Genomic DNA, 26,896 nt, shown 5'->3' with positions numbered 1-26,896 from the left:
TCCTCTTCCCTCCCTGAGACAGCATACAATTCTATATAGAATCTACACATACATCTCTATTAAGTACATTTTCACTATAGTCATGCTGTGCAGAAGAACTAAAAGGAATGGGAGAAATCATATAACAAACCAAAACATATTATACACAAAAAAATGATCTGCTACATTCTGCGATTGACTGCCATAGTTCTTTCTGTGGATGTGGAGGGCATTTTGCCTTAGAAGACCATTGGGAATTTTTTTTTTAAGTCCTTGCATTGCTATGAAGTTTCAAGTCTAGCAGAAAAATCTCTCACACACTGTGGTCGTTGCTGTGCACAAAGTTCTGGTTTTGCTCCTTTCGCTCAGCATTCCCTATTACTTCTTAAAGAGGCCTATTCATTGAATGGGCATCCCCTCACTCTAAGTGAGTACCTGAATAGATCTTAGGAGAAAAAGGTCAAGGTCTCCCATTGAATCCTGGGCTGTCTCCAGTCATCCTGATGAATATCTGGTCACTGGATCCAGATGACTCAGGAGGAGAAGTGAGGCTGGTGACCTGCACAGCCCTCCCTCACTCAAAACAAAGTCTGGTACAAGTCATGTCATCACTTCTCTGATGTCATGGTCTTCTTCAAAAATGAAGGACGAACGCAACTACAGCAGTCACAATAACTTTCTCATTTTGCTTGGTCACTTTATTGCAAAACACTGGCTATTTGCCAGAAATTTGAGGGGAAGGGGGGAGTCTAAAGGTGTGGAAGGAAGAACATTCCCAAAAAGTACTTAGGCATTAAGTCTTCATGTTCCTGTTGCTTCCTCAGTGCCCAGGAGGATGTCAGTTCCACTTTGCAGTAAAAATGTTGTACATGTTCAAATCAAGTGACTAAAACTTAGACCTCAGCTAAGCAGTGGTTTAATCCTGTCACACAAATTTCCTCATCTTCTTAGTTCAGTTAGAATTAATATAATCATCATCATTATTAAAATTAGTTGAATGATTCTTAAACCATAAAAGCAAATTGGAACTTTCATATGCATTTCCTCAGTTTGATGCTGTGTTAAGGCACAATCGTTAATGACTTCTGCTGTATTAGATGGTAAGAAAAATTCTAAACCCAGCCCAGTGGTCCAAAGGATCACATCAGGACATTGCAGTTAGAGGAATGGCCAACGCATCTTCAAGTACTTGAAGGGCTGTCCTATACAAAGGAAGGGGAATACTCTTGTTCTCTTTGGCCCCAGGGGGCAGAACCAGGAGAGCACTGGGCTAAAAGCTGCTTCTGAGAAAGGCTTAATGTCAAGAAAAACTTCCTTCTCAGGTTCCCTTCCATCTATGTTCTGTGTGTGTATGTGTGTGTGTGTGTATCCTCTGCCATGTATGTATGTACAATTATCTACAAATCTATTTATATATGCATATTGGCAGAACTTAGAGTACTGATGATGCTCTCTCTCTCTTCCCCCCCTTCTCTCTCACACACACACACACTCATTCTCTTTTACACACACACACACACACACACATGCACTCATTCTCTTTCACACACACACACTCACTGATTTTGTATGGTAGTGCTGTGTATAACCTTTAGTTTTTCTTTTTAATGTTTTGCAGATGAATTTGTTTCATAAACTTATGTCGTCTTTGCCACCTGCTTCTCTCTGGCAAGTAAATATTTAAGGAGTTAAGTCTGTCTCCAGACGTTTGGTCTCCTCTTTATGTCACTGATTGAGCTTTTCTTCAGCCATCCTTTTTCTGAGAATTTTAACCAGCAGAGTCACGACTTTACTTAGACTGTTATAGACCAGTAGACTCTGTGAACAGGTCAGTATGTAACTGCTCACTGTGCCAGCTGATCTTTATCCGTTCTAATCATTTGTGCTAATGCTGACCTTTTCTCTATTTGGTGACCAGACAGCCTTATTGGTGGTAACCAATGTCAGTTGTTTCCTGTCAGTTAAGTTGGGAAGAATGCTTTGTTTTTGCATCTTCCAGGTCTCTTCTTAAGAAATTATTCATGACATATGGATTTGAGACTTCCACATACTCTAAAGCCATTGACCTTTATCAGTCTTTTTTAATCTTGAGCCATTTATATTTCTCCACCCTACTCTGTACCCACTCCTGAATTGAAGTCACCAAGTATCAAGTTATACACAAGTTAGTCTGGAGAACCCTGTTAGTTCACTCATAGAATTTCTCTACTTCGTCTTCTAACAGATATCAGTGCAACTTACACTGCACATTTCTTCCTGATTGTCCCCTTTCCCATGCTTAAGAGCATTGAAAGGACCGATGACAGCGTTTCTTACTACTAGTAGTCACATACTGAAGCTTTCTCTTTCCAACTTGTTAGTCATCCTTCCTTTTAGCTGAAACTTCTTTCCCTTTTTAGCATAATTTTTAATGAGAATGCCAATATGTATGTAATTAATTTGCTCTAATAGTCTATTGTCTCATTTGACTTTTGACCAGATACCACATTTAAAGGATCAATAGCCCAATGACCATAGGTGGCCTGACAGTGGATTCGTAGTGAAGATGGAAGAGTGGGTTAGATAGTGGGGAGGCCGTAGAGAAGGCACCAAGGCGACATTTTTGCATGATAAATATTTGAGGTAGAGAGGAAGGAAATTCTTGAAAGTTACTAGAGTTGTAAGGATTTGGGTAAAAATCCCTAATTGTTTTAAATATTCTAGGTGAAGAGATTGCCTGGTAGAAAACTTGTCCAGAGGTTCAAAGCTTTCTGGAAAGCTGATGTGTGGTAGTGATCAGGTCAAGTAACATTGTTCTACCTCTGAGACTCCCAGTTCTGGAGGCTCAGGTTTAGTGGTATTATACTAATAACCTGAGAGTGGGTCAGTCAGTCTTGACCTAGCACCTTTGTTCAGACTTGTGGCTTGACTTTGTTATAAGCCTATGCTGTCTAATATGTAAAGACAGTTCATGGGCACAACTCTTCTTGCACAGCAGAGTTGTGTGACTTCTGTGGCAGTGCAGCCCTGGGGTTTATGCAAAACCCAGGAGACCCCTGCGTAGGAGAAGGAAACCCAAGGACTCGGTGGAGGAACAGACATGGACAGTGTCCAGATCCTATGCTTCAAAAACATGAGCATATGCACAGTGTGGTGCAGGCTTTATGAAGCTTTAAATTTGTATGACTGGCATGCCAGACTCCCAGCTCCCTATAGCTAGTCTTGGGGGGAAGTGGAGATGTTGCATGGTGTATGGATAGCCAAGGAGGGTTTAGAATGGACCTAGTGACGGAGTGAAGTAGTTCTGAAGAACTCCACAGTCAGGGGCACCATGCATAGAGAAGGGAAGGAGTATTGATTAAAGTAGGGTGGGTGATGGTAAAGGAGACAAACTGACATCAGAAGATCATTTAGAAATGTTTTGTAAATACTGATTCCTACATCACCTCAGGTGTAAGTACTGTGCCTCTTCCTTCTTAAGTCATAGACTTAGAGCAGGAAGGGGCAAAGGGATGTAAGTGTCCAACCCCCCATTTTACAGATGAAGAAACTGAGATCCAGAGAGGGTCCTGCCTAAGGTCACATGGCTACAAGGCCAAAGAGGGATTCAATTCCTCCCTCCCAAGTCCAGTTCACTGTCTCTTTTTGTCAGACTCCAGGAAAGATACCAGCCAACCCTTAATTATTCATCTTCTCTATTGGGGTCAGCAGCTGATGGGGCAAGCAAGATTCTCCTCCCAAAGCCTGTGCCATTATACTGACTTGGTATAGATAGATCAGAAGACCTCTGGCCCAGGCACTCCCAAAATACTAAGGAATGGCTCAGAAGTTATTTACTAACCATGATCTTGTTAGTTCCTGAACATCTCCAGCATCCTTCAAGAGATTATTCCTAGCTTGGGCCCCAGGGAAAGCTACCTAGGTAACCAGCCTCCCTGGAATGACACTTCTCTCCTCCTGGCTCTCTTGCTTGCTCTCCCAATAATGCAGCAAGACAGCAGGAGGTCCAATTTCACTCCTATTTCTGGGTCAGTGTTTCTAGACTGCTTTATATAGTCTGGCTGCGGGCAGCCTTGGTAAAGGAAAGAGGCCAATACCCTGCCCTGGTTGGGGTTCAAATAATAGGATCTAAAGTTAAATAAAAGAGACTTTGAAGATTTTCTAGTCCAGGGGTTCTAAACATTTCTTGTGTCCAGGACTCCTTTGCCAGACTGGTGAAGCCTATGGACCATTTCTTAGAATTGTGTTTTTAGATGCATAAAATAAAAGACACAGGATTACAAAGTAAGCCAAGGATCGGTGAAAATAAATTTTTTTCCCATCCAAATTTATAGGCCCCCTCCCCTAAAATTTTACCCATTGACTTCAGAACTGCTGCTTGAGTCGAGTTTCTTCGAGTGGAGAGACTTGCACAAGGTCACACAGGTTAGGAAGGTGAGAACCCAGATCTTGTGTCTGAAGGGCTAGGGTTTTTCCCACTTACACCGTGACAACTCATTGGCAATAGCTTTATCTTCTCAGCTGTCCCATAGATCATCTGCCCTGCCTTCCTGATGGTGACAACAAAAACTCCTGTTGAGAATAGTTCAGATATTAGGGAACCAGAGCCTGAACTTAGGTTGGGGTAAAAATGGAAAGGAAGGGAGAGATCATGGAAGAAGAGTGTTTTAGGCCTCCCTCTCCCTAGTAACTCACTAATTATACTTAATAAATGTTAGGTATTTAACAGATGTTAGATACTTAAGAGATGTTAGGTATTTAATAGATGTTTGTTAGGTACTTACCAAATGTTGAATTGAATGAACACATTTCTGAGGATCTTTTACCAAAGATAAATTAATCCATCTGAAAGAACAAGGAAGCCTGAATTTTGACAGATTAGGAGCTATTTTTTACTATAAGGAAAAGTCTGGCAAGCGATCAACTTGTTTAAAATATGTGTGTATAAATATTTATCATGAATGTAAAGTTAAGTACGTCAATCCATTTAGGAGCACTTTTAAATATTAATGACAGAGTTTCTCAAAATCTTGCCAAGTGACTTCTTAACTATTTAAACTGGAACTCAGTGGAAACCTTCTGGAATGTCTTTTTAAATAGCGTATTGTGAAACCTGTCTGGGAAGATGCATAATGCATAACTATAGAGTAAATGACAGATTTGACATCAGTAGGAAGAGAAAAACTTCATGCCCTTGAAATTTAGGACTAATCCAAATGTTGACTTTAGGGCCTTGGAGTCTGGGAAAACAAGAAATTAAGAAATTATTTGTTTATATTACGAAAGGATTCACCATGGCATGCTACTTCAGTAGCCAGAGTAGGAAAATAAATATTGCTGAATATCGCAATGTAAATATAGGGGAGAGGTGAAAGTTAGGATTGATTTTAGACAAATTCAGTGGATGCAACTTTTCAGAAACACATGCTGCATAAAGCATACCTATACACAAATACCAAATGCCACATAAAAATTATAGATCAACCCCAACCTGCCCATTTTATAGATTAGGAAGCAGAAGTCTGTGAAAGTTTAAAGAGTTGCCTAAGATCACACAGGAAGTACAGTCCAGAGATAGGGTTTGAGTCTAGGTCTTTGAAACCAAGACCAATGTCCTTTCCACTCTATCATGCTAGTAACCGAGTTATGCTCTCTAAATTGTCTTTAGAAGACAGTCTCAACTGATGTACAAAGTGTAAAAATGATCAATTTAACAGCTTCTGCACCCAAAGCAAATCTCAACCTTAGAGCAATGCTGTGGTGAGGGGGAGGAAGCTTTGCAATTCCTACCCTATTATCAGGAGCTAGGATGCTCTGAATGATTTAAGATCCTTGCTGTGGCATATGCATGGGTCTCTGGGTTTTGTGGTGCCCAAACTCCATGAGCAGGGGTGGTGAGGGCTGGGGGGAGTATACTTCCTTACCACAATAGAGTACTCTGTAAGGATAAAGAATGGAGGCATCATTAGAAATGCTTCATCTGTTACCTTTCAAAGCAAGTGCTTGGACATATGAATTGGGTCATTCCTTGGACTAATAGGTGGAAAACAAATAGAGAGAGCTTCAAAGGCCCTTGAGGCAGAGAGAGATGGGAAACCAAAGATTGAGGCAGGACCAATAAGGTAGAGACCCAGTCTTCAAAGACATTTAATATTTAAGGGATTTTTCCACTGGTGTCCTATGAGTTCTGGGTTTTTTTCTTCAGATGCCTAAAATGTAGAGGTATTTCTGGATTCTTGGCTATGCCAATCCTAGCAACCTGAAAAGTGGTATGTGAGGATTTTTCTCTTTATTGTTGTTTCATTTTATTGATACTGTTTCCTCTTAAAAAAAATACTGTCAGTTTCCAAACTCTTTTTCCCCCCTCCCCCTTCCTCTTCATTGAATGCTCCCTTGGAACAAATGACACAGACTTGCAAAAGCAAGTCAACACATCACCTTTGTTGCCAGCTTTCCTTTCATTCTTTCTCTGCCATATTGGCAGAATGATGGAGCCATAAGTAACTAAAAGTAAGTATAGCCTTAGAAATTTTAATACTGTAGCCCTCTGACTTTCTTGGGATCTTACTTGTATACAAGTATAATTTGGCTTGGAGAATGAATATGGTACTAAATGTAATGGTTATGTCCTTCCCCTCTATCTATCCTTTTCCTTTCATCTAACTTCCCTGATAAGAAAATGATTGATTTGGAGTGATATGGTGTCTTGGGCTGTGATACTGTCATAGGACTGATCCAAAAGAAGGAAAAGAAAGGCTTGTAGATTTCAGAATTATGGTTGATCTTTCAGATTATTTCATTACGTTTTATGTTTATTGCATGGTAACATTTAATAGCTGGGGGACCTTCAGCACGTTCTAAACCTCCTTGGCCTCAGTTCTTCCCCTACGGGAGAAGTTTGCACCAGAATATCCTTAAGGTTTCTTTTCAGTTCCCAGTCTATGATTTTATGATCCCAATCAATGCTTCTGTGATTCCATTTACCTGCCATACTTGCTGAACTGCATTTTAAAAGCGTCTTTGCTGTTATCACTCAGGTAGCATTTCAGTGAGAAATGACGGTACCGAGTGTATGATAGAGATGAATGTAGGAGGTGCATGAGATGGTCTGTCATCGTTGGTCATAGGTTGAAACTCCTGGGTCTGGAAGTCGTCTTCTCGAGGCCCCTTTCCACCCCAGAATAGTGTGATTCTTTCTGCATGGTAAAGTGGACTTTGGCTACCTTTAGGATATATAGAATGAAGAACAGAGATGAGGGGTTATGCCACTCACCCCTAGGATCCTGGCTTGGTGTGCAGAGTAGTGTTGCTGTGGCCTTTTTAGAAATGGAAGTTCTGTAGGAGGAGGAGGAAGATCATGAGATCACAGATCTGGTTCTAGCAGGAACCTCAGAGATCCTCTGGTCTTAACCTCCTCATTTTATAGCTGAGCAGAGGCCCAGAGAGATGAAGTGATTTGCCCAAAGTTACTTATGCAAGTACCAAGTGCCAGAATTTGAATCAGAATTTTCAACTCCAAATCATTGTGCCATGTGATATTGAAATTTCATTTGGGTGAAAGGAAATTAGAGGCACTGGATAGAGCACTGGATTTGGAGGCAAGAATTGAGTCTTGAGTGTGGCCCTGGTCAAGTCACTTATCCTCTGTTTGGCTCAGTTTCCTCATCTGTAAAATAGATATAATGGCAGGTTCCACCCAAGGTATCAGTGAGGATCAAATGAGTTAACGTATGTAAAGCATTTTTCAAACCTCAATAATGCTATGTAATGTTAGCTCTTATTAAGGAAATCCATTCTGAGATGCCTTTATGACCAGCAAAGAAAACTCTTGGTTAGTTATGTGAAACGATGACTTATTTGTATATGTATTACCCCATCAGGACGCAGTGACATTGGTGAATATGTCGTGGGAGACAAGTTCTAGCAACAGGCCAAGGAACTCTTCCTTATTGTACTTTTCTGCTGAAGTCATTTTGTCAGTTTAGAAGGTAGTGGGCATGAAAATGATGCTACAACATAAAATTAATCAAATGCACCTGACTGGGTCACTCCCTGGACCGTCTTTGCTTTGTAACCAATTCTACTTGTATTCTGTGCTGCATAGAAATATTCTGTGATCTTAAAGGCTTACAGAGGGTTTCCATACTTTAAACTTTTTATCTACATATAAGGCTCAGGCCATATCCTAAATCACAGAATTTGAATTCGAGGAGAGAGAGGTGACAATTGAATTTTATTTGGAATGGGAGCTTATGATCACCTCTCACAGGGGAACAAAACTTTCCAAGTACAAAGTGTGCTGCTGCTGGCTTTTTTTGTTCTGTCTTTGGCACGGTTGAGATCACCATACAGGGAAATGATTCAAGCCTTTCACCCAGTTTCACCTGTTCTCTTAAAGATCAGGATTTCTTGGCAGGAAGAGAGTTTGCTTCTTTGTCTATAAACTCTTGTATATTGTTTGGTTGTGTAATGATAAATCACTCCCCCTAAGTTGCCTTGCTAGGTGTTCTTAATAGGGATACAATGAACTTTCATGACTTCAAGTGCTTTGGAAACCACTCTTGCTTTAACTTCTTGTTTTCCCGTAATTAAGTTTTTAACATATGTTCAAGGACAGGTTTGCCTATAATGTAGTCCATTCAGATTGCCCACAATTTAGGAGCCTGGCAGTTTTTAGGAGCCTGAAGACTAATGGGAGGGCTTAATTAGCCAGCCTTATTCTGGAGCACTCATTCTTAGATCTTTTAGGCCAGTGGAGTATGGCATTAGGGGAACAAAACTTGCCCCGATTTACAACTCCAAAAATACTCTTTAAAATTAGCGTAAAGGTTGCTCCTGCTTTGCATGAGATACCATTGCAAAAACTGTCATGAAAAAAGGTACAGGTCAAAAGTTCTTAACTTGGGGTCCACAGACAGACTGATTTTAGGAAATCCAGGAACTTGAATGGAAAAAAATTATTTCATTATTTTCAACTTAATTGATTTCCTTTGTAATCCTCTGTATTTTATGTTATACATCTAAAAGCTTTATTCTGAGAAGGGGTCCAGGACACAAACAAGGTTAAGAACTAGTATAGTTTGATCATAAGCATTAGGGAGAGGCAGCAGGGTGTAGTGGCAAGGATATACTTGGATTTGGAACCTGACTTCCCTACCTCCTCTTTTATGACCACAGACAAGTCATATAACCTGCCTCAGTTTCCTCATTTGTAAAACAGAGGTAATAATATTTGCAGGACTCACCTCACAGTGTTATCATAAAGATCAAAAGAAATCACATGCACAAAGCACATTGCAAACCTTTAAAGGGCTCTATAAATGTTAGTTATTGTAATTGTCAGTGATATGAAGACAAATTTCACAGGCTAGCTTAGAGGTGAACAATTGTTGTTACTACCATAATCTCCACTTAATTTTCACTTTTTAAGTTTTTTCTTTCTTTCTCTCTCATTTTCCTTTCCACTCTTTATTTTTAAAGTTTCTTTTATTGTTTTCCAATTATATAGTATTTTTTTTCTCCACTTTCCCTACTTTCTGAAGAGAGAGAAAGAGAGAGAGAGAGAGAGAGAGAAGGTTGAGCTATATAGAGGAGTTCCTATGCACCATGCATCCTCCTGCCCTATTATCCACTTTTACTAACAGGGATCTCTTCCCTTGTTGGCTTCAGACCATGAAAAATGACCTCTGACTTTGGTCATTATCAGAATATACCTTTCAGTCTCTTGACATGCATGATTTATTTTGAAGTCACATAGGAAGCCCTTTCAACATGGAAGCCCTCTGCAGATGGGGTCCCCTTGAATAAAGTAGCATCCTCTGGTTCAGAGGTCCTTACTCTTTTTTGTTTCTTGGATCCTTTTGACAGTCTGGTGAAGTTCATGAACTCCTCAGAATAATTTTTGAAATGCATAAAATAAAATATATATGATTACAGAAGAAACCAATTATTTTGAAAGAGTTATAAAAATATGTATTTGAAAAGTTCTCAGTTTGAGAACCCCTGTTCTAGACCTGCTCCTCTTGAGGATTCTTTAGAATCACTTCATTTCCAGACACAGATAAACATAAGATAAACCTGAGTGGAGAGAAGTAGCAGAGCCCTTCACAAAAGCCAGGTCCTCTTTGAAAACCTCAGCTGTGATGTGGAGCCTGCATTTCCTTCATTATAAAATAAGTGGTTTGGATTAAATGATCATCTCTTCTGGTTCTAAATACTATGATTCTATGTATAACTGGCCTTAATGAACAAAGAATATAAAGATGCCCCATAGGTTTTCGAAAGTTAATTTTTTTAAATTAACGAGTAGTTATTCCCCACCCACCTGTCCCATCATAGATTTCTTAAGCAGTGGAATTGAGAGCAAAAACTGGGTTTAGTTCATAGGATCATAGATTTGAGGTAGGATGGGACCCCTGAGTCCATCTGATCCCATCCACCATTTTATAGCTAAGGAAATCTTTTTGGATTGTCCCAAGATCACAGAGGTAGAAGTGAAAGAGGCTCCTCTAATTCCAAAGCTTCCTACTGTTAATATCCTGCCGCTTTCTTTATATAATCTATATTGTCAGCTAAGCTCTGTAATGCCAGGGTGACTTTCTTCTATTTGAAAACTTGATTTAAAAGAAAGAAGTGTTGGAGCAGAATATATTGTGCTTCAGCTCATGTAAGAAAGGCAGGAGTAGCAATCCTAATCTCAGACAAAGCAAAAGCAGAAATAGATCTAATGAAAAGGGATAAGGATGGAAACTATATCCTGCTAAAAGGCACCATAGACAATGAAGCAATATCATTAATAAAGCAATATCATTACTAAACATGTATCCATCCAGATTCTTAGAGGAGAGGTTGGGGGAGTTGAAGGAAGAAATTGACAGCAAAACTATACTAGTGGGGGACCTCAACCTCCCCCTCTCTGAACTCGATCTAACCTCAAAATAAACAAGAAAGAGGTTAAGGAGATAAATAAAACTCTGGATAAGGTAGAAATGATAGATCTTTGGAGAAAATTGAATGGGAATAGAAAGGAATATACCTTTTTCTCAGCGGTACATGGAACATTTATAAAAATTGACCATGTACTAGGACATAAAAATCTCACAACCCAGTGCAGAAAGGTAGAGATAATCAATGCATCCTTCTCAGATCATAATGCAATAAAAATTACATGTAATAAAGGGCCATGGAAAGATAAACCAAAAATCAATTGGAAACTAAATAATCTAATCCTAAAGAAGGATTGGGTTAAAGAAGAAATCATAGAAACAATCAACAATTTCATTCAAGAGAATGACAATAATGAGACAACATACCAAATCTTATGGGATACTGCAAAAGCAGTTCTTAGGGGAAGTGTTATATCTTTGAATGCTTACATAAATAAAATAGAGAAAGAGGAGATCAATGACTTGGGCTTGCAGTTGAAAAAGCTAGAAAGAGAACAAATTGAAAATCCCTAAGTAAATACCAAATTAGAAATACTGAAAACCAAAGGAGAGATTAATAAAATTGAAATTAAGAAAACTATTGAATTAATAATAAAACCAATAGTTGGTTTTGTGAAAAAACTAATAAAATTGATAAACCTTTGGTCAATTTGATTAAAAAAAAAGAAAGAAGAAAATCAAATTACTAATATTAAAAATGAAAGGGGTGAACTCACCTCCAATGAGGAGGAAATTAAAACAATAATTAGAAACTACTTTGCCCAACTTCATGCCCACAAATTTGATAATCTAAACGAGATGGATGAATATTTTAAAAAATACAAATTGCCCAGATTAACAGAAGAGGAAGTTGAATACTTAAACAACCCCATCTCAGAAAAAGAAATTGAACAAGCCATCAATGAACTCCCTAGGAAAAAATCTCCAGGGCCAGATGGATTCACAAGTGAATTCTATCAAACATTTAAAGAACAGTTAATTTCAATACTATATAGACTATTTTTGAAAATTGGGGAAGAAGGAGTCCTCCCAAATTCTTTCTATGATACAAATGTGGTTTTGATACCCAAACCAGGAAGAGACAAAACAGAGAAAGAAAATTATAGACCAATTTCCCTAATGACTATAGATGCAAAAATTTTAAATAAAATTTTAGCAAAACGAATACAGCATCTTATCACGAGATTAATACATTATGATCAGGTAGGATTCATACCAGGAATGCAGGGCTGGTTCAATATTAGGAAAACTATTAACATTATTGTTCATATCAACAACAAAGCTAACAAAAACCACATGATTATCTCAACAGATGCAGAAAAAGCTTTCAACAAAATACAGCACCCATTCCTACTAAAAACACTGGAGAACATAGGAATAAAGGGAACTTTCCATAAAATAATAAGCAATATCTATCTAAAACCTTCAGCAAGCATTATATGCAATGGGGATAAGCTAAATGCATTCCCAATAAGATCAAGAGTGAAACAAGGATGTCCACTATTATTCAATATGGTACTAGAAATGTTAGCTGTAGCAATTAGGCAAGATAAAGATATTGAAGGAATAAGAATAGCCAAAGAAGAAACTAAGTTATCACTCTTTGCAGATGATATGATGATTTACTTAGAGAATTCCAGAGATTCAAGTAAAAAACTACTTGAAATAATAAACAACTTTGGCAAAGTTGCAGGTTACAAAATAAACCCACACAAATCTTCCGCATTCCTATATATTAGCAACAAAGTCCAACAGCAAGAGATAGAAAGAGAAATCCCGTTTAAAGTTAGGGTAGACACTATAAAATACTTAGGACTTTACCTGCCAAAACAAACTCTGGGATTATATGAACACAATTACAAGACACTTTTTGCACAAATAAAGTCAGATTTAAGTAAGTGGAAAAACATCACTTGCTCATGGGTAGGCTGTGCTAATATAATAAAAATGACAATTCTACCTAAATTAATTTACTTATTTAGTGCCATACCAATTAAACTATCAGACAATTATTTTCTAGAGCTGGATAAAATAATATCAAAATTCATTTGGAAGAACTAAAGGTCCAGAATATCAAAGGGACTAATGAAAAGAAATGCTTGGGAAGGTGACCTAGCGCTACCAGACCTCAAATTGTACTTATAAAGCAGCTATTATCAAAACCACTTGGTATTGGCTAAGAAACAGAGAGGTAGACAAGTGGAATAGACTTGGCACTCAAGACACAGTAGGCAAGGAATATAGCAACCTCCTGTTTGATAAGCCCAGGGACCCCAGCTTCTGGGATAAGAACTCACTGTTTGACAAAAATTGCTGGGAAAACTGGATAACAGTGTGGCAGAAATTAGGCATAGACCCATACCTGACACCGTACACAAGAATAAAGTCCAAATGGGTACATGATTTAGGTATAAAGATTGATACCATGAATAAACTGGAGAAGCAAGGAATAGTGTATTTATCAGATTTATGGAGAAGGGAAGAATTTTTTACTAAAGAAGAGATAGAAAGCATTATGAAATGCAAAATGGATAATTTTGATTACATTAAACTGAGAAGTTTTTGCACAACCAAACCCAATGCAACCAAAATCTGGAGGGATGTAGTAAATTGGGAAAGAATTTTTATGGCTAAGCTCAGGGATAAAGGCCTCATTTCTAGAATATATAGAGAACTGACTCAAATGTATAATCATATAAGTCATTCCCCAGTTGATAAATGGTGAAAGGATATGAACAGGCAATTTTCGGAGGAAGAAATTAAAGATATCTATAATGATATGAAAAAATGCTCTAAATCACTTTTGATTAGAGAGATGCAAATCAAAACAACTCTGAGGTACCACATCACACCTATAAGATTGGCAAACATGACAGAACAAGAAAATGATAAATGCTGGAGAGGATGTGGGAGAGTTGGAACACTAATTCATTGTTGGTGGAGCTGCGAGCTGATCCAACCATTCCGGAGAGCAATTTGGAACTATGCCTAAAGGGCTACAAAAATGTGCATACCCTTTGACCCAGCAATATCGCTACTAGGACTGTATCCCCAAGAGATCATAAAAATGGGAAAGGGTCCTACATGTACAAAAATATTTATAGCAGCACTCTTTCTAGTTGCCAAAAACTGGAAGTCAAGGGGATGCCCATCAATTGGGGAATGGCTGAATAAATTATGGTATATGAATGTAATGGAGTACTATTGTGCCATAAGAAATGATGAACAAGAAGACTTCAGAGAGGCCTGGAAGGACTTGTATGATCTGATGCTGAGTGAAAGGAGCAGAACCAGGAGAACTTTGTGCACAGCAACGACCACAGTGTGCGAGAGTTTTTTCTGGTAGACTTGGAATTTCATAATAATGCAAGAACTTATTAAAAAAAAAATCCCAGTGGTGGTTTTCTAAGGCAAAATGCCTTCCACACTCAGAGAGAGAAATATGGAAGTCATTCGCAGAATGTCGCAGATCATGTTTGTGTGTGTGTGTTTTTGGGTATCATGTTTTGATTTGTTATATGATTTCTTCCATTTATTTTAGTTCGACTACATAGCATGACTATAGTGAAAATGTACTCAATAGGAAAGTATATCTAGAACCTATACAGAATTGCATGCGGTCGTGGGGAGGGAGGGGGGTAGTGGGGGGTATAAGATCTTAATTTTATGGCAGTGATTGTAAAACATTAAAAAATAATAATAATAAAAAGAAAGAAAGAAGTGTGAGGAGGGAGGAAGAAAGGAAAGGCAGATTACTGCTGAAATGAGAAAAGGCTATTCTGTCTCTTGGAGCTAGTGCCTTAAGGACCACTGTGTGTATGCATATGTAATAGTCTTTATCCTCAAGGAAGAAAGAAGTTTTAAAGGGATGTCCACATGGTCTTTAAATACTTGAAAACTAAATCACATGCACACTGTTGAAATAAAACTAAGAAAAGCTTTAAAGCTGGAATAATTTAAATTTACTATATTCCCCCTATAGACACTGAAATCCTCTCTGTATATTTTTAAAGTGTTCAAGCTAAAAGGAACCCTAGAGGTTATCCAGGCTAACTTCCTCCCTTTACAAATAAGGAAAGGGACATATTGATAATACTAATAGCTCTTTGTTTGACTTTATGTAGAGTATAAAGGCTGGTTTCTTCCTGGAAAGCTTCATTCTACTGCCCCCAAAATTGGTTTAGGATTTCAGTTTAATAGCTTTACAGCTGGAAGGGGCCTCAGAGGTCATTTTGTCTAACCTTCTCTCTTTTTGTGGGGTGGCCTGGGTGGGGTAGAAAGAAGCATTTATGAACCATAGTACTAAGCACTTAGCAAATATTACCTTGGTTGAGCCTCACAATAATCCTATAGATGAGGAAACTGAAACAGAAGTTAAATGACTTGACCATGGTCACACAGGTAGTAAGTGTCTGAAGATGAATTTGAACTCAGGTCTTCTGACTTTGTAAAGATGATAAAATTGAAGCCTAGAGAGATTAAGTGACCTTCCAAGGTTATACAGGTTGCAAACAAAAAGACTAGGATTTGAACCCAATTCTTTTGACTGCAGATTTGATGCTTTTTTTCCACTCCACCAGTCCTAGGATGTGTTTATAGCCCCCTCCTACACCCCAATTTAAGTTGAAACTTCTGTCTCATTCTACAGGAGTTGAAGGTTCAGACCTAGTAATGTGACAGCTGCAAGTTATACAATCTTGACTTAGCACACATCATTTGGTGTTAGGGGACATAGATATAGAGACAGACAGACAGACAGACACACACACATATATATATTTTGTTAACATTAGGAGTTAAGGATTTTTTTCCTGCAAGGAAGTATGTATATGAATGGGGAGGGATTCTCATATTTTCAAGGAACATGTAATTCTTCCTAGGCCATTCAGTGTCTCTGTACTTTTATTACTAGTAATTTGTGAATGTTTTATTCTCATAATTTAGGATATTTTAAGTCCCTCTCCAGTCCCCCCTCAAAAAAAAAAACCAGTTTAGAAGGAAACTAAAACAGTTGCTAATTTTAAATGTGGATGGTATACCCTTTTTAGCATTAAAGAAGGACTGATTCTGTAAAAGATATAGGTAGAGAGACTAGTACATTATTTCTACAATGTTTAGAAATTTTCAGTCTTATCATGGAGAAGACTCACTCCTTGATAATTCCCTGAGCTAACATCTTTGTAATGCTCTAAGATTTGCGAAGCACTTGGCTCATTTTTTATTATCTTATTTATCTTCCTAACAACCTTGTTAGGTAGGTACCATTATCATCCCCCATTTTACAGATGAGGATTCTGAGGCTTGTGAGGATTAGGTGACTAGCCAACAAATATCAGTTACACAATGATATGAACCCAGATCCTCCTAACTCTAAAGCCAGCCTGTTTCTGGTTTCCTCACCCTGCTGCCCTTCTGATTTGTGTATTTGTTGGCCTTTCCTGGCAGGGCTAAGATTAGTTCATGGAGGTGAGCAAAGTCCCACTCTTTAGGACTGTTTACTTTACCTGGTGGTTCTGCTGAGTCACTTACTAGGGAGTCCCAGTTTGGAGTCACTCTTCATAACTGAAATACTGGTAACTTCTGGGTGAAGTCAATAAATAGCTTTAATTAATAATGCAAATCTTCAGTTTCTTTCCTTGAAACAAATATTTATTAAGCATCTTCTTTAAATAGGGCACTCAGGTGACTTCTTTGCTGGGATATGTATACATATACATATATACATATATATATATATACACACATATATATATATTTTTTTCCCCCTCTTTCTCCATTTCCCCCCACACCCATCCACCTTCGATTCTGTCTTTTTGCCAGGGTACTGACGGTGCAAGGAGATCCGCGATTCTTGACAGCGATGAGCCAATTTCGTTTTTCTATGATGATGTAACAACACTGTACGAAATCTTCCAGCGGGGTATACAGGTGTCAAGTAAGCAGTTATGTTGAATTTTTGTGACAGATCCATGTTGTCATGAAGCTTTTAGTCATTGATAAAAAATCAGCCCTGGTCTCACCTTCATTTGCCCCCACCCCATTTATTCTGCTTGGGCACTGGGAGGACACTGTGACAGATTCTGGGGTCCATACTACCCAACGACATCATGGTGGTGATGATGCCATTATCCCCTCACTTCTAGAGAAGTCCCTCAGCTAGTAAGCTCATCTTTCATTTTTTTATCTCCTCTACTATTTGATGAAATGAGGTAATGTGTAAAGCAATTTGGAAACCTCAAAGCTGTATGTAAATGTTAGCTGTTATTATCATTCATTATTGTTCCTCTTTGGTGCTTGAAGAGGACCAGTGACATCATGATGGTGGGGTCAAGGTACAGTGTGTCTATGTCTGACTGTGACAGACCAGTCCAATATGAACTTAGAAGGCATTACCATAGGTCAGGCAGAAATAGTCCATTTGCACATTTGAGATGGAGATATCTTATTATTATAATTGTAGAATGTTAATAATTTATTTTTCTCTCCCTCAAATATAGTCTATTTAGGAAAGGGAAATCCATGTTACTTTAAATCTCATGCTGTATTTTACATAAAGAACCCAAATAGAGTTAATTGTTTATAAGGTTTTTTGATGCTTCGCTGTCTCTTTCCTTTCTTGTCCCCCACTTGGGAGAAAGTCTTGAGGTCAGTTTATGCTTTTTATGTCCCATTTCCATAAAAGGGAAATAGCACTAACAATAATAATGAATATTAGTTGTTAACAAAGCACTTTCCCCTATAATAACCCTATGAGATAGGTGGTAAAAGTACTATTCCCATTTTACAATGCAAATGACTGAGGCTTTATAAGGGATTGATTGAGGTCCTCACCATAGCTAGTAAATACCAGAGCTGGGATTCAAACTCAGGTCTCCAGGTTTCAGACTCAGGGCTCTTTCCACCATTCTTTGAACCTAGCTGGATGGCCCAGTGGAGGATCAGGCTGCAAAAAATATGCTCCCCCGACCCCAAAGATATTCCCCTCCCTTTTCTCTTTTTTTAAACCTTCATATTTCTAAATTTATCAAATATAATTTTTTTGGGGGGGGGTAACAAGCCAAGTTGTTCACTTTTATATTCCTGAGCATCTTGAAATCTGAATAGGGTGATAAAAAATATAAGTATTGAATATTTTTCATTTTTTCTTAAAATGTCTTCCTTTATACCTCCATATCAAAAAATAAGGCCACAGATGACTTTAGAAATTATGATATTTCTACCTTTCTATTTTAAATCTTCTTTATAAGAAGAGAAAACAGTATAACTTAGATCTTTTCATTGACTAGAAAAGTTTTGTTACCTTTTGTGGGCTTAGGGTTCAGGAGGCAAACTTTGGGGTCTAACATAGACTGCAGCTCAAACATCCATTTAGATGTAAAAATAAATTTCTCATCTCCATTTTGATTAATGGACTTAGTACATGAATGGCTTCATTACTGGAGAAAGTGAATTTCTCAAGATTGAGAGGACCACATTTTGATTGCTTTGGATTCAAAAGATTTGTTACCCAAGGGAAGTCTCTGAAACTATAAAAAAGGGGCAGCAGGCTAGGGTTCAAGCAATGCAGCTTCTAGCCATCTAACTCTGGACTTTACTGGAGTATATATCAGTACCATTGAAGCTCAGTTGTCTATGCTAAATGGAGGGAAACATGGGTTCATACAGCCATGTTTTCTTGTAGCTAACTTTGCTTTCTAATTAGGCTTTTCATAGGCTAACATGAAAATTAATTTACTCAGGGAAGCTTATGATACTATTTACTAGAGACGGGCTGCATGACAGGAAAAAAAACCCATTTGTTCAAGCTACATTTTTAAGAACCTACTATGTGCCAGAGACTAAGCTAGCTGCATGGAGTACAAGGCAAAAGTGAAAATGTTCCTGTCCTCAAGGAGTTTATATTCTAAAATGTAACCTTGTGGATGCAGTGAATCTAGAGGGTATTCTTATTTCCTAGACATTCCTTCTGTGTATGAAAAAGGTCTCAGAATACTTGTTTTAAGGATAATAGACTAAAGAGTCTAAAAGAAGGAAGGGATCAGACAGGGATCTCTGACACGTTCATCTGTGTTTGTAAGAGGCATCCCTTCTGGCACATGCCTGGACTCTAATAGAATGGAAAGATTTACTAATTATTATTGATTAAAGGTACCATTCCTTCACTGCCCCCTCCCTTCTCTTGCATTAAAATAGCCAAATTAACAATTAAGTAAGTTTTCTGATATCTTCTCTCCCATTGATAAGAGAGCCAAGGCTAGAATCCAAGTCTCTTGATTGCCAGTCTAGGGAGTATTTTTTATTATATATGCTTGTATGCACTCAAAGCCTCATTGATGTTCTGGGATGCATCACAGTTGGCTAAACAGAAATGCACACAGATTTCCATGTGCTATCCACTACTAACAGACGTCCTCCAGTTGCTTTTAACTTAACTCTTGTGGACAAGACTGAGTGGGGCTGGCAGAAGTGTGAAGGGTTAATACAATACAGAGTTCAAGATCATAGCTCACTGGATGGCACATTTAGAGCTGCCAACCCCCTCGGTCACTCAATAAGTATTTATTAAGCACCTACTATTGCCAGACCCTGTGCTAAGTACCCAGGACACAGAAAAAGGCAAAAGACAGCGTGTGCTTGCTCTCAAAGGGAAACCAAGCCCTAGGAGGCATAGTAACTTGCCCAAATTGCAAAAAATCCTTTAGCATTTATGGGCAGCTTTTGGTTAGTTATCTGAATGTGGAGCACATGTCCAAAAAAAAGAAATAAACTAGGACTTTGCCCACTTATGCAATGTCTTCAGTCATCTGTGTGTTGCAAGAGGCTACAAATGAAATTTATTAACCTAACTGGCAAAAATCACCACCATTCCAAAATCAAGGAGAAATAGTTTTTGGATTATCTATATTATCACTCCCTTACTTAATGTGAATTTGTTATGAATTTACTTCTTCTTGCCAATATCACCAAGTCCCCAAAGCCAATTTAAACATCCTCTTACCAAATCTGGAAAACACAGCCCAAGAGACTCAAGGTCTCCTTACCTTTGCCTCTGAGGGCCCACTTCCATTTCCTTAACCTTACTTTTTGTCTTTTTCCTTCTTCTGTGACCTAGACTTTCTACTTCCTGTTAAGAATCTAAGCTCTTGGTAAATAGGATTTGCCACTGAGACTTTGTCTCTTCAAGCTTTTATGAGCTTGAATAAATTATGAGAGTAAAGAAATACCTAAGGTAATCTCTATCTTTTCTGAATTTACACTAAAACACTGAACATGACTAAACCAAGCAGAGCTTAGAAGTAATTTATCAGTTATTTGTTGTTGTTTCCTTAAAACAATAATGAAGCTCAGATCTAAACCAAACTGCTAAGGAATGACTCAAATCTAAGGATAATGCCTTGTTTTAAAATGTCTTCTTATTTAAAAATTATTTTTAGATAATGGCCCTTGTTTAGGCTCTCGGAAACCTGATCAGCCATATGAGTGGATTTCATATAAAGAGGTAAGAGTCCGTGTTTTCATACTTCATTTAGCCTACACACATGTCGTTTAATACTGGACACATTACGTAGAATATTTGTAGAGCTAGAAGGAATTAAGGATCACCAATTTATTTGTTTTGCGAATGGAAAAACCAAGATCTATCAAAGTAAATGACAGTAGCTCAGGACTAGAGCCTAGATCCCCCTGCCCCATCCTCATTCCACTTCTTATATTTGACCCTGGAATGGTGTTTGTCCTGATCCAGTCTTGGGAAATATCACAGGTGTCTAAAGAAAGTGCTTAGAAGGTGTAGGCTGGTGCCTGAATAGCAAAATTCTTCGTGAATTTGAAAACAAAGGAGATACGGGCACCCTAGACAACTCCCTTTCCCCCCCTTTCCCTCCCCCACCCCCAGGGCACTCTGACACATGACTGGGGCCCCCAATTTAAGTAGTTGTACTATGGACGATGAGGGATTTAACTGAACTATAAAACTTTACCGAGGGTGAAGAAGTTTGTAGGGAGGGCAGGGAGGTGTTGTTTGCCACAAATGTAGATCTCACTGCTTTTCCCCAGGCCAAATGATGCCCTAGGAGCTGCTAGAAATGTTGGTTTGAGGATGTTTCATGCTTAATAGTCCCAGAAAATTGGGTACTTCATCTCCAGGAAACCCAACTGCTTAAAAAATTCTTCCTCCCAAATACCCGTGGGTTTAGAAATAAGCAAATATCTGAGATTCAGGCTAAGTGGCCAGATGAATTTGAGAGCAGCTATGAAATGTTCTCTATTTGCAATTGGCATACGAGACAGTGCCCAGCCCTCTTAGTTTAAGAGTGGTTTTGTAGACAGAGTATCCTTGGCTAACCATTGGAGGGAGAGGTTGGAGTGTGGTCTCTGTTTTTAGCCACTTAGGTACCCAAGAGTTCAGTACTTGTCTTTCCTGTTCAGGCTTAAAAAGTCCTTGTTTTCATCTCCATGCAGCATTTTTGAGAGAATGCTCCCAAAGTGTTTTTATTTTAGAGTTTTCATATTCAGTGGGAAATGTTTGGATCAGAATGTGAATAGATCTGCAAAGAGCCCCTCATTCTTCTTAGGACCAAGTGTGGGAATGGGGCTAAGAAGACTCTCTTTAGCTTAATTAAAATAGAGAATATCTTTCCTTTGAGCTCTTGTTTTTCATCACATCAAGAAAAACTGGTTTATTTAGTTTGTTCATTCTGTCAACCAGAACTCTCTTAATTGTGGCACGATGAAGAATGCTGGATCTGGAATAAAACATCCCAGTATGAGTGATTCTTAACTAGATGAGCCGGAAAAGTAATTTTAACCTCTTATACCTCAATTTCCTCATCTGTAAAATGAGGTTGATACCACTTACATACTACCTACCCCATAGGACTGGTGCAAAGAAACACTGCATCATCAGAGAATATGACTTACAGTTTATATTTTTCTTATTTTGTAAAAAGCAACCATATAACACTGATGTGCGTAGACCCTACAGTATACTAAAGCACTTTCTGAATTGTCAAAGAAAGTTTAATAATTCATCTTTGGTGTGACAGTGTTTAAATATATCTTCTAGTTCTTCATATATATGTATCTACATATACATACACACACATTAGAATCTACATGTAGCATATTATGTGCATGTTATATGTTGGTTGGTGGTTGTCCTTCATCTTCGAAGAGGACCAAAGTGACATCACTGTGATAAAGTGAAATTTCAGTGTGTCCGACTATGGCTGATCAGACCAATAGGAGCTCAGAATGCTCTACCACAGGTTGGACACAGATAGTCCATGTGAATATTTGAGATGGATACCCCAGATCTGCGCATACTGCGTTTATTTTGTGCTGTCTCCATTCTGCTTTGCTCAAAGAGCACAGCACCCTTTCTGATGTGGGCACACCATGCTGGGCGCTCCTGTGCCAGTGCCTCCCATGTTGCACAGTCAAATCCAAAGTTCTTGAGAGAGACCTTGAGAGTGTCCTTGTACTGTTTCTTGTGGCCACCATGTGATCACTTGCCCTATGCAAGTTCTCCATAACATAGTCCTTTTGGCAAGCTTTTTGGCATGTTATGTGTATATATGTATGTATCATATATAGCTATAATCTATATATGGAATAGATTATAGCTTTATATGTGTATATGTATGTATAGCTATAATTTATATATATACATATAGCCATAATCTATGTATTCATACACATGTATAACTATAATCTACATATACATACATGTATAGCTATAACCTATATTCCCACCAATACATAGCTATAATGTGTGTAGACACATGTATGTAACTATACTCTATACACATGTATGGCTATAATATGTATATTCACACATATAGCTATGATCTATACAGACATATGTGTAGCAATCATCTCTATAAAGCATTGTCATTTTCTAACCAGAGCACTACATTTTCTGGTGATGATGTTAAGTTTTTTGAAGTTTCTAGCTCACATGTTATAGATTTGCTTTTAAAGAATATCTAAATTAGACTTAGCTGTTTAAAAAAATAAACAGCCTGCTGCTCTGGCTGATGCAGACCTGTAATCTCTGCTTTCTAGCAGGCTGGGGTTGGTGGATTGCTGGAACTCAGGAGTTCTGAGCTGCAGTTCTGAATCTGGCACTAATAGGGTGAGCCCCTGTGAGTAGCAGGGGAAAGGGGAGTGGGAATCAGTAGGGAAGGGGACTGGCCTGGCCCTTGGTTAGAAGGGGAGGGCCAGTCTGGACTTGGGGGTGGCCACTACACTCCCAGCCTGCTTGAGATAGGGAGATTCATCCTCAAAAATAAACTAAGCTAAACCAAACAAAATTTAAAATTTGGAATTGTAAATATTTTTCTGAGCATCTCCCTACCCCATTCTCCACAGTTGGGGGCTTTGAGCAGGTCTCTCTGAGACCCCTCTGAGCTTTGGTTTCCTCATCTGTTGTTAAAGTGGGTGTTATGATGTCTATCCTACCCACCTCACAAGGTGGTTGTACAGAGACACCTTCCAAAACTTGCAGGGTCCTATAATAGTCAAGCTGTGATTGGGCTTGATAAGGCAGGGAGGCCTTGAGGATAGGGTAGACGAGGCAGAAGAGGCTTTGGAAGGTAGAAGCAATTCAGGGGTGCCTGGTCAGCGGGTTCTAGACTTCAGAAATGTAAGAAGGAGAAGGAATGAAAGAAGGACCATTCAGTTTAGCTGGTGGCTTATTGAAGGCACAGTTTTGATAGAAAGTAGGAGAGAGGAGACTGAAGAGAGGGAGGGGAGAGGAGGAGTGAAGAGCTACTGAGAGAGAGAGAGAGAGAGAGAGAGAGAGAGAGAGAGAGAGAGAGAGAGGTGTTGTGTAGGTTGTTTGGGTTTTGGTATGGTTACTTGTTTTGTTTTTAAAGATAGGCGAACTACAGGGCACCAGAAGATGTGAAGATAGTTGTTGGGAATGCAGCCAAGAGGGAAGGAGGGAATAAGCATTTATTAAGTACCTACTGTATGCCAGGCGCTGTGCTAAGCCCTTTGCTATTATCTCATTTGATCCTTACCACAACCCTGAGATGTAAGGGTTATTATTATCCCCATTTTACAGTTGTAGACTCTGAGACAAGGAGAAGGTAAGTGACTTGGCTAGAGTCACACAGCTCTTAAGCCTCAGGGTGAATCTGAACTCAGATCTTTATGCCTCCAGGCCCAGTGTTCTATTCACTAGGTCACCAGCTGCCTCTGTACTCGCCTTGTTCTAAGACATAGCGTGTTCCAATGGATAAAGCTGGACACTTGGAGTCTGAAGATTCTGAGTTACAGTTTAGGTTTTCCTATGTTTTTGAATAATCAGGGGGTGGGGTGGGATGATGATATCTGTAATATTTCAGAGAATTTGTCCTTGCGTTTCAAACTTTTTTGCTTTTTCTTTAAAAGGGAGGTTGAAAGCAATGCTTTCAACATCAAAATCAAATCAAAAACATTTGGGCTGCTTTGCATCGCCAATATTGACACATGTGAAAGTGCCTCATGTTGAGGAAACGTGGAATAAAACAATGAATACTGATGGCTAGCAGTGGAGATTCTTTTATAAGAGAATTCCACATGATTTCCTTTATCAAGGGGTTACTCTGGGGTTTTCAAACAGGATTGAATTTACCCATGACAGAACTGCTTATGCATGCGTACGTGTGATATGGTGGTAAGAACTTCAGATCTGGGTTCAAATCCTGACCCTAAACCTTGCTGCAGTATCACAGCCAAGTGACTATCTTCCTAAGCTAGAATTTCCTTCTCTATGACAAAGATAAAAATACTCCACTTACCTTGCAGAATTGCTGTGAGAAACTCTCTATGAAACCTTTGCTATCTCAGCGAGAGTTACAGATCTCCTTCCATCCCCTCCACCCTGTCTTTGTATAATGAATTGGCCATTTACTGAGTAGGACTGCATTTGGATGATTGCCATGCACCTCCCATGGGATTCTTCTACTAACTTTCCTTTTATTTCAGGTTGAAGACAAGGCCGAGTGCGTGGGCTCAGCGCTGCTCCACAAGGGTTACAAGGCATCGCCAGATCAATATTTTGGCATCTTTGCCCAAAATAGGCCTGAGGTATTATTGATAAAGGATGGACTGTGACCACCTGGTCTTTATCCTTTTGGTTTGCCTTGATTTTTTTGTCATGCCTAAGAGTATTGGAGTTCTCAGCTGCTTTCCCACAATTAGGCTTTGGGCTCTTTCTCTTGCTGAGAGCCTGGCTATGTGTAAAGCCCTAGCATTTAAAGGGGACCCAAATGGACGTTCTTTTGGTGAATGTCCTCCCGAGTGATGCCTGATCACACACCTGTTGTTAAAGCCTCAGAACATATTGGATAGAGAGGAAACGTCTTTGTTTCAAGCCTTTAAAAAAATAAAAATATTGTAACTTAGTAAATAGATAGAAACCAAGATAAAATGTTTCCAGTGAACCTACTCATATTTATTCTTGCAAAAGATTTTTTTGTTTTAGTAATATCAAAGAAGTTAAAAATTGAATTCCTTGAGGATTGCCAACAATGTATTGACTTTCAGCTCACAGCATTTTATTATGCCCTTTGTACTTGAGAGTCATACAAGATGTCAATACAAACACAGAACAAATCAATGAAACACAAGTTACAGACATTTGTGATTTGACAATGCAAAAGCAGTCGAGTTATTCTGCCACTAAGTCGGTCATCAGAGGAGCAGTTCCCATTTAAGAAGTGGCACCACTAACCCATCTTAGCATCTTCATAGTGTTCCTCCTCTGAGTCATTTTTTACCATCTGGACTGGTTTTCTGTCATTTTACCATTTTATCTGTCATATACAAAAACAAAATGTATCAGGCAGAAATCTGTATTTCTTAGTTTTAACTATGTTACATTGCTTCATGCTATAAGTTAATGAGTTAGCTATCCTATCAAAGGATGATTTTATAATAAAGCAAAACTTATAACAGGTTGTTTACTTGATAAGAGAACAGTAGCTACCTTTTTTTTCCTTTCTGTTACAGTAACACTTGCTTAAGAGGTTGTCTTCTCTTATGCTACATTAAAATAGTATTTTCTGCAGGAATGCATTATGTTTCTGCCTTTGTGCAGTAAGCAAATATGTTGTATTCTGTATTGAACAGTCCTGTTCAAGCAATCCATAATTTTGCCTCAGCGTGGGAAAGGGAGTGACAGATCGAGAAGTACAAAGAAAGACAAAGAAAGAGCAAGAGAGAGACAGAGACACAGATGGGGGTGTGGTTGGGGAGAAGGTTCAGGGGATACTCAAGAAGAGTATAGGCAGAATGTCCTAAAAGTCTTAATGCAGTTCCACTTGCTTTAAACTGCACTAAGACTTTTGGGAGACCCTGTCTATTTCTGCCTTTCTTAAACCAGAGGAGCAAGTGTTTTTAACCTCATGAGCAATTTCCAAGGTCGGGAAGGTAGAATTTTGATCTAATTTTTGATCTATATTGCCTGGCTTTCATCTAGACATGATAGCTATATTTGGGTTTGTCGATACATGTTTCCTCAGAGTTGAGCAGATCTACGTGGCCTAGTGATTTGAAAGAAGAAAACCTCTTCTGGTGTCATGTGAAAGTGTGAGCTAATTGGAATATGAGCTAATTAGCAGTCTAAGAACTCCAAGTTGGTTGTTGAATGAACTTACTCTTTAGATTGTGCTTTGTAGAACTCCGCCGAGTCTAGTCAACCTCTGGGGGGTGTTTTGTTACAGTTTTTTTGCAGGCTTTTTTGAAACAGTGAAAGACCTCCCAGCATATTGAATCCCTGACTTCATGCCAGGGTGCCACATTAGAATGCTATTTTAGGACTACACACACCATTTGGGGAAACCTCCATCTCCTCCTTCTAGAGTGGAACCTACTTTGGGGGACTTGGATGCTTTCATTCCCAACATATTCAGGATTTTCTATATCAGTCAAACCTCATAATGGCTGAGCACATTTTTATTCTTCAGGAATCGCTCTGTGCGCACACTCATTTATGATACCCT

The 26,896-nt window shown here is 38.7% G+C and overlaps 1 protein-coding gene across 5 annotated transcripts in view; it reads left to right on the top strand.

Moving 5' to 3' along the window:
* The window catches only part of ACSL1 (acyl-CoA synthetase long chain family member 1), a 96,626-nt gene that overhangs the window by 40,251 nt on the left and 29,479 nt on the right, over positions 1-26,896 (top strand). For all 5 annotated transcript variants that reach the window (XM_072624008.1, XM_072624010.1, XM_072624007.1 and 2 more), the window contains exons 3-5: positions 16,725-16,839; positions 20,339-20,403; positions 24,879-24,980. In XM_072624008.1, the coding sequence (XP_072480109.1) occupies positions 16,725-16,839; positions 20,339-20,403; positions 24,879-24,980 (282 nt within the window). The remainder of the gene's footprint in view (positions 1-16,724; positions 16,840-20,338; positions 20,404-24,878; positions 24,981-26,896) is intronic.

Source organism: Notamacropus eugenii, chromosome 7 (genome assembly GCF_028372415.1).
Source record: "Notamacropus eugenii isolate mMacEug1 chromosome 7, mMacEug1.pri_v2, whole genome shotgun sequence".
In the NCBI taxonomy this organism is placed as follows: Eukaryota; Metazoa; Chordata; class Mammalia; order Diprotodontia; family Macropodidae; genus Notamacropus; species Notamacropus eugenii.
This window is presented reverse-complemented; position numbering and strand designations above follow the sequence as displayed.